This window comes from Clinocottus analis, unplaced genomic scaffold (genome assembly GCF_023055335.1).
Source record: "Clinocottus analis isolate CAN_PGR_092001 unplaced genomic scaffold, fCliAna1.0.p SCAF_14, whole genome shotgun sequence".
Lineage (NCBI taxonomy): Eukaryota > Metazoa > Chordata > Actinopteri > Perciformes > Cottidae > Clinocottus > Clinocottus analis.
Window position 1 is genome coordinate 15,294,856 of NW_027175865.1, and position 13,165 is coordinate 15,308,020.

The 13,165-nt window shown below is 45.0% G+C and overlaps 1 protein-coding gene across 1 annotated transcript in view; it reads left to right on the plus strand.

Annotated features, from left to right (window-relative positions):
• The window catches only part of trim71 (tripartite motif containing 71, E3 ubiquitin protein ligase), a 33,920-nt gene that overhangs the window by 6,641 nt on the left and 14,114 nt on the right, over nucleotides 1-13,165 (plus strand). Inside the window, exon 2 of the mRNA XM_068575639.1 lies at nucleotides 10,662-10,829. Coding sequence (XP_068431740.1) covers nucleotides 10,662-10,829 — 168 coding nt within the window. The remainder of the gene's footprint in view (nucleotides 1-10,661; nucleotides 10,830-13,165) is intronic.

Below are 13,165 nucleotides of genomic sequence, written 5' to 3' on the forward strand. Positions count from 1 at the left end.
CTGATGCAAATACACAGGCTTTTTGCACACATGACTGAATATGGCGGCCTACTTGAACAGCATAAATGTCAGTTGTTACTCTGAAACACTGGCAGTCAGAGAGGGTTCCACGTTGTGTGTGTGTGTGTGTGTGTTGTTGTTGAAATGGAAAATTGGATTACATCAAAGGAGTGCCCTCTGCTTGCTGTGATGTCAGCCCTCCCACATACGAATACATACGCAGCTCAATCTGCGTAGACTGCTAATGACATGATAATCCCGCGTAATCCATCTGCGCCTTCAGATGAAATTTGCTGTCGCCATGACTACGCGCATGGCTGTGCTCTTGCGTGGCTTCTCCGCCACACACACACACACGCACGCACACGCACACACACAGTGTCGCACACAGTCTTTTATAAAGTCAGGTTGTCTGGGTGTGGTCTGAAGCAGGCTGAGAGCGGACAGAGCGTGGTTGCTGGGCAATGAGCGCCCACAATGCATTGTGTTCATAAGAATGAGGCAAAGTTGAACTAATCAGTTTGACAGCCTGCCAATGCTCGCGTATCTCCTTCGGGGACCGTTTTGCTCCGGCGTTGACGACTGCTGGATGCTCAGTTTTTGCGGTGGGAGGTCCGGGGATTTTTTAAAATTTTGTAGTTTGTCGCACGTTTCCAAACCCCATTCTACTTTTTTTTTCACAGCTCTTTCGGGTTCTGAATCTGCAGGCGGGAAGACAATCGCTTAAAACAAAAAACACACACAAAAAACCCCACTAAGGCTTGGCTGGCTTTGTGATCGCCAGCTTTACTCCCCCTCTCTAGAGCTCAGGAGCTGAGAATGTTTGTAAGGAAACCTAACCCAACTCTGAAGCTGATACAAGGCCAGAGGAATTCCTGTAACTTGAGTTTATACCTCCTGGGTTCTCTTTTCCCCTTCTCTCTCTCTCTCTCTCTCTCTCTCTCTCTCTCTCTCTCTCTCTCTCTCTCTCTCTCTCTCTCTCTGTCTCTCTCTCTGGGTATTTCCTCTGTCGACTCCTGCCTTTCTCATCAACGCGCTCTGCCCTCTCTTTGTGTGGACACAATGGACATTATAGATGCAGAAAGTCCTCAGCATGATTTAGCAGCTGTTGGCCATTGAGGGCCAAATGATTGCGTTTCATCACTCCTGGAAGTAGCCGTGTGAGGGTGAATGCAGCAGTGTTTTCCTTTTCTGAGAGCATCTCCCATCTGTAGGTCGTTATCCTCTGAAGAGGATTTTAGTGTGTGTGTGTGTGTGTGTGCGTGTGTGTGTTTCCACACAACCAGCAGAGTTGGATTATATGAAGTTGTACTTCCAGGGTTTTAATGCACAACATGTGCCCAGTAATTAGAGTGCATTCCCTGTTTCCTGTGTGTTGTGAATGTGTTTCATGTAGGCTAATGTGTGTGTGTGTGTGTGTGTGTGTGTGTGTGTGTGTGTGTGTGTGTGTGTGTGTGTGTGTGTGTGTGTGTGTGTGTGTGTGTGTGTGTGTGTGTGTGTGTCCTAGCTTTGATGTCCATTTGAGGACTTTGGGCCATATAAATTTAATGGATAGAAAGGGAGGCATTTATCACATTCCCTTTGACAACAGGATTTAAAACCCATTCAGGAGCTAGAACCTGCTACTTCCTCCTCAGTGGTTGGGCACAAATGGGGTTTTAATTGGCCATTATTTGACCTCACTCAACGGGATTGCGCAGTTAACACATTTGACGTTAAAGCGCTCAACCCTATTTGGGGGACATTGCACAGCTTCCAGCCACATTTTGTCCACCTTAAGTGTTTTTTTTTTATATGCTTGTTTGTAAGCCGTTGCTGTAGTTAAAGAACCCCATAAGTTTTAGCTGACCGTTTTCTGTCGTTCAAATGGACCGTTGAACCTTAACGCCTAGTTGATTTGTGAAATCCATCACGGTAAGGCCATGCCGCCAAGAACGAGCATCCTAAAACCGATGCACTGATACGATGTGGGCTCTCACGTGTTGGCCGCCGAGCTCAACAACGCGCCTCCAATACAACGCACTGTCATCACTCAAGTATGTGCAAGCATGAAGGATGCTAACTTAGTTTTTTCTTCTGTTTGTCAGCCGACCTCAGTTAACCAATCATTAACCGTTAACCAACGAGATGAGTGCCACTCCCTTGCGTGGAGTGCCGTGGTTAAAGTATATAACAAGCCGCGCTGTTGCAACGATAAATACATGTTGCAACTCCTGGAGACACAAGCCATGTTCCTGTGTCTTGCTGATCAAAGTAAAGATGCAACCAGAATACCATATTTCTGCCTCTTGATCACCTCGATGGAGGATAACGTGTTTGGAGGCTTAGCCCCTTTTCTTTAGGTTTAGAAATCAGCGTTTTGATGAGCTGTTCAAACTCATTGGATCAAACGTCTGGACAACCTAGATGCATGCCGATTTGACAGCAGATTAATTTAAAGATCCACACCGGATTTATTACGAGTACCTTTTTCCGGTAATTTTAGATGCAACATGAATTTGCTCGTGTTGATGTTTCCGCTTCCTTATGTCGTGACCAGGCCGTTTCCTGCAAAATGTAGCGCTCTTTAGCCTGGCAGGTTGAGATGCCGGCCGAGAACATGCATGTGTACCGTGTGCGGTAAAGGCCGAGAGGGCTGTGAAGCACAGCGGTGTCTGTCTCGTAAACAAAGCGTCTTTTAAAATAGAGTTCCTGGACTAAACATGGCATATGGGGGCGCTCTGTTGACATAACTGAGCGGTCCAGACCACACTGAGTGGTTGTTATGCTCACTAATGTCTCAGTAACCAAGAATAGCTGACGGTATACAGGCGCCAATTTGTTGCATCTCAGCTGCTCCACATTTCGTTCACACGGCTGTGACCCCCTCCAACGCATTCCTCCCGCTTTCCCTTCTTCATCTTTGTTGTTTAACTTCTTTTTTCTCCCTCTTTTCCTTGCGTTTTTATCTCCCCCTCTTCTCTCCCACCCGTTCACTTCCTTTTTCTTTCTTTTTTTTCTTTCTTTACTGCCCAAGTATGAAGCGCACAACAGTCGTTCACGTGCTCGCTGGCTGAGGAGGCCAGCTGACTGTGGTTTGTTTTCGCTCTGGCGCCGTCCAATCAAATCGCCGGCTTACAACCACCGCCCCTCCACCTCGTTTCTGGCAGAGTTTCAAAACATCGGCAGGCATGTGTGTCTGTGTGCGTGTGTGTGGCTACAAGCCAACAGGGGTGTCCACGAGAGGGCGGGGCAGTGGAGGACGAGGAAGGCGAGGAGGAGGAAGGAAAACGGCAATGAGAGAAGAGCGATGGAGGGAACCGAAAAGGGGAAAAACTACATGTGAGCAAGATATGGAGGCTGTTTGGAAAAGATTAGGGTTCGCAAATGCGAGTTCCATAGAAGGAGCTTTGTCTGGCAGATGGTGCTCCCGGGGATTGCTGGGAATGTTGGGATTGGGTCGTCCACAGATTATCCATCCTGGACGCACCAGACTCTGGGGGTGTCGGTGCACTCCAGTTGTCCCTTCATAAGTAAAGTAACTTTGCTAATCTTCCTCTCCATAGTTCTCAACCCTCACAGAAGGATACTTGAGAGAGGAAGAGCTTGTTGTTTAGGCACTGTGATGTTTTTCTGCGCTGGTGGAAGACATGTTGGGGTTCGTGCCTAAGCCGTACTGACAGAGTTACGCAGTCGTCATCAAATTTCTCAAATGCCTTGTTAGTCTTACCTGACATGACTTTCCCAAAAATAAACGTTCCACATAGTTTAGGACGCTAATCTCGGACCGGATGACAAAAAACAGCATTTAGTCTTTTGAAAATAGCTGGGATTTGTTGTGTTTTCAAGTATTCATTAAATATACATTACACAGTAAAAAGAGAGCTCACAGTTGTATCTTATGTCGACTGTTTTTTTACTGAACACTTCATGTTTGTGTGTGTCGTCGCCATCACATGAAATTGTATGCCGCATTAAGTCAGCGGGAATAAATCCTTTGTGAAAAAAAGGTCACACAGGAATCTACTGTGATAAATCAAATCTGTGATGTTTAAAATAAAGTTTATCATACATAGTTTGTCGGTTTCTCAATAGGAAACGCCTTTATTACACGTTTGTCATACAGACGTCTGTAGACAGCTTCTAGAAAACCTCCCATTGTGGTGTGTTTGTTTGTATTGACACCTTTTATTAGTAAAGAGCACACAGGCCTACGGCATTAGGGATTATGAAAACTCAGTTTACTGTCAACGCTGTTAATCCCTCTTTCTTGAGGAAAAAAACAAAAGGTCCAGTTCAAGAATTCAAGAATTAAAATGTAACCAGTTGGTTTCCTTTTGAGGAGTTTTTTTGGACTGGATGTAATGTGACACTTCTGCCAGTTGGTTTGAACTGAAAACAGTTTTGTTTCTGTGGGTTAAAATAATATTTTTTCAAACATATTTTCTTGACTGATCAGATCCCCCTACTAACCTTTACTGCACACCGCTGCAGGAAAAAAAAATTAAATCCCAGACTAAACTGTCTGCTCTCATCTAAAAAAAAATAAATAAAAAAGCTCACATCGTTCCTGCTTACTTCGGCCACTAACAGTATCGCTTTTCTAAAGTAGGGCATTTGAAATAATAAAGCATTTGAAATTCACATCTATTATAACGCTGATATATAATGTTACTTTCAGTAATTCATTTCCAGTTTAATGGGTTTGGGAAACATTTTCCGAAGTACTGCATTTATTTTTTCTTGCATGTGTATCTCTCTCTCTATATCTATCGCTCTATAAATCGTACAGTAAAACACGATCTAGTTGGACGTGACCAGTGCAGATAATCTCAAGCACCTCTCTGTCGGTGAACAGTTCTTTTGAAAGAAAACGCTCTTTCAGTTTCCAGAGCAGCTCTGGTGTGTTTTTCTCTGGCACCACAGTGTGACATTACACGGCCCCGCGGCCCTTCCCCCCACTCGGCACGATCTGCACGTTCTGCACGCCGGCAGCAAGTGCTGCATGCAGGGATTTTACTGGCTTGTGGAGCTCGTGCCCTCTCCCCCAGTTCCCAGTGCCTACCGGGGAGGGAGCATAAAGGGGGAGGGATGGAGAGGAGGGGATAGGGGGGAGCTCCCATCATGCATTTATTCTAGTGGTGTGTCCCTGCTCACATTAGAATGCGAGTGTGTATTATGTTACTGAAACAGATTTCTAATGTCCCTGTCCTTTTGTAGGGCTTCTGGTACTGTGTAGTTTAAAATTACCCATGAAATAATTGCACCTGAGGGGCACTTTCCATCATTTATTAATCGCTCTACTGTGATACTTCGATGAGTTGCTCAAATTACTGGACTTGCTAATCCACGACGGACAATTGTTTTCGTTATTGATTTTAATTTGTGATTTATAGTGATAGTTTCTAAAGATAATACATCGAACCAACAGAAATAAAGTGTGCAATGAAATAAAACGCAGATTAAATCCGCAAATTGATTATCAAAATTGTTATTGATCTCTTTTTTCGATCGACTAATTGTTTCCAGCTTCATGTGAGTGGTTTTAAATGTCGGTAAAACCAAACAAAACGATCACAAAAACAGCCCTGAAATCTTTTTTTCATTTTTCAAACCGTCTTCTTGGTTCATGACGAGACATTTTCAAACACGCACACCCCAGACATGCAAATGTAATTTAATAATCGAGGAGCGTACTGGACACACACACACACACACACACACACACAATGAGAAACATCCGGTGCACTAATGAAATACAATAACTCACTTCCCCCAACGTGGCCGAGCGCTGCCGCTCAGAGCCTTTATAGCTGATGATGACATGTTTGGCCCCCCACCGGCAGCCAAAACCACCCAGCGCACATCACGTCTACCTTTCGTACTTCCTACTTCAACGTGTGCACTAGCTTGTATATTTTGTGAGCGTGTGCGGCATGTTGATGTATGAGACGCGCTCTGCGGGCGAGTCACCGCTCTGCCTGAAAGCCTCCTCCCCCTCCTCTCCCAGGCTGTTCTCTGTGGAATTTACAACTTTGTTAGCGCGACACCACGCCCATTCCTCCCTTTTCCTCTTGCGCTCTGGCATGCGTGAGGCGATCCGGCATTGCCGTGAAATTCCTGGGTCTGTTCCGGTGCCGCGCATGTGCGAGAGGCCGCACAGCTGTAGTTTGGCTCGTGTGTAACGGTAATGCACGGTCGCCTTTCATGGGTTGAGTACACGTTTGTGGCAAATCGCTCAAAAGCTCGGGCGTGATGGGTTTTTAGAGGGAGTGGGATGAAGACGAGGTGGAGGAGGGGGAATCATCCTTCCATGAAGACCTCTGGGAAGAGCCGGTATCCTGTGTGAGTCAATAATATTGACCGGCGTTCCGAAAGGCTGGGGGTGTTATGTAATCCATGACCGCATGTGTTTTGAGTGGGTTGAGACCGTTGAGCTGTCGACGACACATCAGCGGCAGATATCCTTTTAGGATATCAGAAGCCTGTTGCAGCCATTTTGTCATATGATCTAGTTCTGTGACATAAGACTCCAGTGTTTTCAATAAGGGCCGTCTGCTCTTCTGTTGGTATTTTTTATTGTGCCACGTTTCCACAGACACAAACGTGGGCTGCAAACCCGGCGATAACGTCATAAAATAGCATTGATTTCTGAACGGTTCATATATAATGTAATTGGTTCTATGGACGTTCAAATGAACATGTACGACTTTAATATTTTATTGTGTTTTGTCATTTCCAAAGTAGTGACATGGATCAAAAAGGTTTTTTCTTCCCCCTCCCACCCATTTGTTTTCATGTTTGTCATTAGAAACTAAAGTGCATCAACATCAATTGATTGATGCACTTAGTCATTGGTTTCTATAGATCACCAAACATCGGGATTGTTCTATACTTTTTCAGGATATCGGTCGCTGTGAAAGTATGAACAGGGATAACAAGTTCACACAGCTGTGAAACCTTTTATATAGACATTTAATAAAACCAAGCACACACATCATTGAATGCATACATGTACGGAAATCCAGTCTACGACACTGCGCTGAAAATATTGCAAAAAAATATTGCCTTTGGGACATTTAACACAAATTAGAGCTGTTTTTAAAGGTTATGTGTTGCAAAGGTAACACACAAGTTGTGAAACTCTCGCGAGGTAATGGTTGGTTATCCCTACGGTTGTCGAATGACGAGGTTTTGCATGTTTTCGCAACATGTGGGTAAAGAAACAAGACCACTTTTGAATGGTAGAAACGGGAAACATGTTTTTTTTTTTTTTTTTTTTTTTAAAAAGGCTGTTAAAGTCTTTCTATGGAGGACTTTCAAATATTCTCACTCACAGAGGTGGGGGATTGTCCCCCAATGAGGGGGAGGTAGAGGATTTATGAACCTCTAAAAATAAAAAATAGTTGTCAATATTGGCAACCAGTTCGCATGGCGTGTTTCACTGTGACCCAGATCGTTTGCTCTGGGAAATTGTTCCTGCAAAGCTGTGCGTAAAAGACCACAACAATGGGCAGGTTGTGTGGAATTCAAGTGATTAACATTTCCCATTAGCGTTGCCCGAGGCTCAAGCCAAGGCAATTATGTTTAGTAGCTCAGTATTAGAAGGGCAATACAATAAAAAAAGGACATCCTCTGTCCTTACAATTTGGTTCGGATGAGTGAAAAACTCCTCTAGCGCATTTTAATGACAAGATTTAGAGGAAGAACTTCTCCAGGAACTGAAAGGGATCCGTCCTCCAGGGCCCGACAGGCACGGACTAGATCAAGTGATGGTTTTAAATACAAGAGCCCGTCTTGTTTAGGGGCCCGAGCAACATGAGCATTGGTGAAGTCGGGCGAGGAGGCTTCATTTCACGGTGTCAAAACGTCTGTCCATGTTTCACGTGAACCAATCCCATCCAGACTTTGCCGAAGAAGCCGATTGTGATCCGGTGGTCGGGGTCTCGTTGGGACTGCGGTCGTCATTAAGAGGCCAGTCTGTCGAGCCACCAGTAGATGAATACGTATTCATCGTAACGCAATGGCTCTTTAGGATCACAGGGAATCGGGCTCCACTAATGAACCGTAGGTGCTCGACCTATCGGCGTCGCGGACGGCGAGTAAGTCAATTTTCTTTTTCTTTCCCAATATCGGAACGGCTTCATTTGACGAACCAGGGCGTCCTGTAGATACTACGGCTCAATCGCTTGCCGCAATCCATGCGGTCTTTGCCCCCATCAATCTGCCTGTCCCTCACTCTAAACTCCCCGAGCCCGTGTTCATCATTGTCCGTCTCCACCTTCCTCCTCCTGCTCCTCCTCCTCCTCCACTCGAGCCCAGCTGCATTCCTTGCTTTTGTGTGTCGCGTCCCTCTGGAATTTAGGAGATGTCGACGGGGGTGGGATGGGCCGGGAGGAGCAAGAGGGGCATTGAGTGACGGAGCGAGTGCAGCGGATGGGGGAGAGGGAGAGAGGGCGAGAGGGAGAGAGAGGGAGAGAGAGGGAGAGAACGAGAGGGGGAGAGGGAGAGAGGGAGAGAGAGAGGGAGCAAGAAGAAACAGGATGCAAGGGGAGTTTGAGAAGGCAGAAAAGAGGAGGAAGTCAGATAAAGGGGGAGGTGTGTCTTAGTGTGTGTGTGACATTAGATTATGACGCTCCCTGGGGGGGGAACAGCCATTATTGATGGATTGATTGCAGGCCCCTCCCCGACCACTCAGGTCTCCTGCTACACAAGGCCAATAATCTGGTGTCTCTTTGGGATATGAAGGCTAGTGCATATTTCATTAGCCTTCCATTACAAACAATCAGCATTCAGACAAGCGCTTTAAAGTGAAGCTTAGGTCTGAGCAACAAAGGTTAAATTACAGTTTTCTCTTTCCTTCTAATCCCGAGAGACTTTTTTTTTGCCAACCATGATCAGAGCTTCTTTTACTTTATTTGTAAAATGAAGAGACACACACACACACACACACACACACACACACACACACACACACACACACACACACACACACACACACACACACACAGCAAGCATTTCTTCTGACTATAGAGTATAATATGGCAAACAGGTATATATTTCAATATGTCAAAATGTAGGAAAGAAGGCGTAATTGTCGTTACCAAGCTCACACACGTCCAAGTGAAATCGACCAGGTGGATATCTCAACAACAGCGGGAGACTTGCTAAAGTAGTTGCAGTAATAAATGGCTTGAGAAATGTGACATCCCTTTGTGGCCTCCTCCCCCACAGATGTTCAGGAGCAGGGATCTAGTTTTGGTCGCCGTCCGGCCCCTCGATGCATATTCTGGTCGTGTGTTAAGCCAGAGAGAACCTCCCATGAGCCTCCCTGCTAAGGCATGCTCATGGATAACGTGTTTATCATTCAAGGTCTTTTCTCATTAATTTACTGAGAGACAGTTAGAGAGAGACAATGATTAATGCTTTCATCCTGCCGGTTCATTTCGTAGTCAAACGGTGAAGCGCATCAGCTTCCAAAGGGCGCCCTCTCTTCCATAGAGGGGTCGGTGACCTTCATCTTTGTTTCCGCTTTATCAAACCACTGACTGACCACATCATGACATGGCCGGTCAACATCAGAACAGGGGTGAAAGTAGCAGCAGCGGTCTGTTCACCATCTCGTTGTCAACAGGAACACACTTCTGCTGATAACGTCGGGTCAACATAAACAACAGTTGGGAGGTTGTGCGCTCGCCTCGGTTTGCTGCAGTGTTGTCAGAAAAATGTGTTCAAGTGGGGGGAAATTCACATGAACTCAAATCAGAGCAAAAACAAAACTGCAAACGTGTTGTTTTAATCAATACAGCGGCACTCGTCTTCTTAAAGCACATGGAGTGAAATCATGAAATGAAATGGGACTGCTAGCGAGCGTCAGCTTCCGCAGCCGCTGAATGTCGGATAGCGGGTCCTGTGGGTTTTCGGCAGGCAGTATTTTCTTGCGGAGTCAGTCGTGATGTATTTTTACGATGTTTTATTCCAACAACACGGACGGAGAGCAAGTCAAACAGGCTCTAACTTCCGCATCTCTGCTACTGTGGAGTCTGCGGCCTCCTCTTGAAGCGCGACGAGAAAATCGAGCCAAATCGATGGTTACAGTTCTAATAAAATAAAATAATATAAAAAGTATAGCAAACACAATTACATATTGAATAACGCTTTGAAGTACGACAAAGAATATTCCTAGGAACAGGGCCCTAGACACATCCCATTGTCCAGACTACCGCTGTCTGTAGTCCGCGAGAAAAGACGTCAATCCTGGGAAAGCCTCGTCTTCCTGCTCCTCTTTAGACGATCCTTTAGTGACCAATTTCATTCGGCATCTCCCTTTTTATTGCACCTGAAACAGTGTGTTCTCTACTTTCTACCTCACTTGCATTAATACCTTCAAATAATTCTATTTGCTAGAACTCATCCATTACAGTGTTATTCATTAATATACTTTCATAATACATTCAGTTACTTCTTTGGTTTGACCTTTAACCTCTAAACTCATTGTAAAACTTCTTAGCTTCCACCAGGAGCGCTATTTTAACCTAGTTTCATACTAGCGATGAGACGATTGCAGATGATTGGTCAGTTGATATTGCGTTCAGCATCTCAACTTGTAATTTTTTTTTGTATAGCTTGTATTTTTTTTAACACAACTGATTTGTCTCTCTATCCCCTTTTTGTTTTCTCAGGTGTTTCTGTTCTTCTGTGAGTCCTGCTCGGTGCCGATCTGTCGGGAGTGCAGCGTTGGCCGCCACATGGGACACACCTTCGTTTACCTGCAAGACGCCGTACAGGACTGCAGGGCCATCACCATCCAGCTGCTGGCTGACGCACAACAGGGACGTCAGGCTGTGCAGGTGAGACAGGAACTACCTGCGTAAAATACTACTTATCGTTGTGTGTTTTGTGCAAAAGAAAAATCTGAATATAATCAATTTACGACAACGTGGCTGTTTATATTATGCCACAATAAATCACACCAGATGCCGCCGTCTCTGGATCTATAATATTACGATAGATAATTGAGAATTATTCTATTTTCTTCTGTTTGAACCGGCACAGCTTTTCTGTGAATGGAAACGCACCGGCCAATTGCACGCATCGTAAATCGTCTCTCGTGATGCCACTCGGCCAATCAAATATGTGTATTCCGATAAGCGAGTACAACACTCTCACACACACGGGAGAGACGGGAAGGAGACCCGGCCGCTGTAAATATGTGAGTCAGAGAGAAGTTATTCCACCTGCAATAAAAAAATAAATGTGGACCGCTTCACCAGAGTCTAACCAAGAATGGACAGACTCTTCTCATATGTTTACTATTCACACGACCAGTTCAAAACCAGTATGTCTCGTATGTTTAGACACCGTGATGGTTATTAAATGTGAAGCAAAGCACAACTCTTTTGAGCAAACGTACAGACTCTCATCAGAATTGAAGACGCGTAAAAATAAACCTCAGAGACCAATATGATCAGAATCCTAACACTTTAATTCACTGCCCAACAGTGTAAACGGAGAGATGAGCTGAAACAAGTGGTTTCAATAACCACAGATAAAGGTCCCTGCACACACATTTCTCTTTTTAGAAGTTGAGAAGAATAAAATAATCGTGGCTCTTTTGCCTGACGCTTCACAGCTGAATTAACTGAATTTAAAGCTGCAGGACAATTCAGTTAATTTATTTAAAGTCACATTTTTCAGCTTTTAGCTTTTCTTCACCTTCATTTTACTTGAAATGAGAGATCAATCATTTATTTATTTTATAGAGTATGCATTGCATTTAATTAATATAGTAAATTATATAGTTTAATTTAACTTCCTTTATTTAATTTGACAGCCAGCTGTTGGCGTCCGACAGACGTTGACACAATTTCGATACATATGGCGCTAAATGATGGCGCAAATGAGACATTATTGTAATGATCCGGACCTCTTGCATGGGGAAATTCTCCCTCACTGGACCTCGTTGAATTTGAATTGAATTCCCGTCCCCTGGAAGCTGTGGGAGAGCAGCTGTGTGTTTCCAGCCTCCCGCAGCACAGAGATGATCAGCTTGAATGTGTTTGAGAGTGACCAGTCCTGGGCTGCTGGGAAGCCTGGGGTTAAAGGTGTCCAGCTGGCCCTGGAGGGGGGTGGGTGGGTTGTGGGTCACATGGGGTGAGGTCTGCCGGGGGCAGGGCTGAAGGTCAAAGGGGAGGAGGATGGGGGATGAGGTATTTAAAGGATTTCAGAGAAAGGAAAACTACCCCCCTCTTTTTTTTTTTTTTTTCTTTTTTTTTTTAGAAGTGGAACACTTTGCTCCCCCCCTTTCCTGGCACTTACCCATCCAATCACTCAGCCCCCCTCACCTCTCACACTCCAACACATACACACCGTCTTCAATTACGTAATTATAGATTGGATGGCAGCTTCCTGTAACCCCTGCAGATTCCAGTTCATACAATGACACATGAAGGCAGGATGTTTGGTCACAACACATAAACATCCAGTTGTGACTTTTTGCACCTGAAGGCGAAGACACCGGTTTGAATTAATGAAGAAGGTGGCAGTGGAACTAATTGCTAATCAAAACTGACCACAGCGAGGTCACGGAAACCGGTTTGTCTCTCACCATTCCACTTTTAAGTTCTCGCGTGCAGCTCCTCCGGGTAACGTCTCGACAAGTTCCTTTCTCTCGTGGAGGTTAACATCCGAAACACAACGCCCGCAGGTGTCTGTTGTAGGACAAATTCAAATTTTGACCTGATATTTAGTTTCATCCCGAGGTGAACGTCACAAAGGCGCATAGCTCCCTCACACTGGTGTTGTCTAATGTGCCGTGCACTATCTCCTCAGCGGCGCTTGACCTTTTTTGTCACACTTTGTGCGTTGACGGTTGGGTACTTGTGTCGCTGGGTGTTCTTCAAGTTCCAAGATATCACACCCACGGATCTGCGCCGTCAAATGCCAGATGCCATGTAGTAAAGATAAATTAAAAAAAATTAAACGGGCGCCACAGCGCACGCTTATTCTTGACCAGTGCGAGTCAAAAACAACAATCAATTATTTAAATTAGAAGCACCCGGATCTGTGCCGCTGAGTCATAAGCAACACCGCCGACCATCTGGCAGTACATCACAGGTTTGTCCATTTTGTCCCAGGTCACCATGGGGGATAAATGCTGAATCCAGATAATGTGTACACACACACG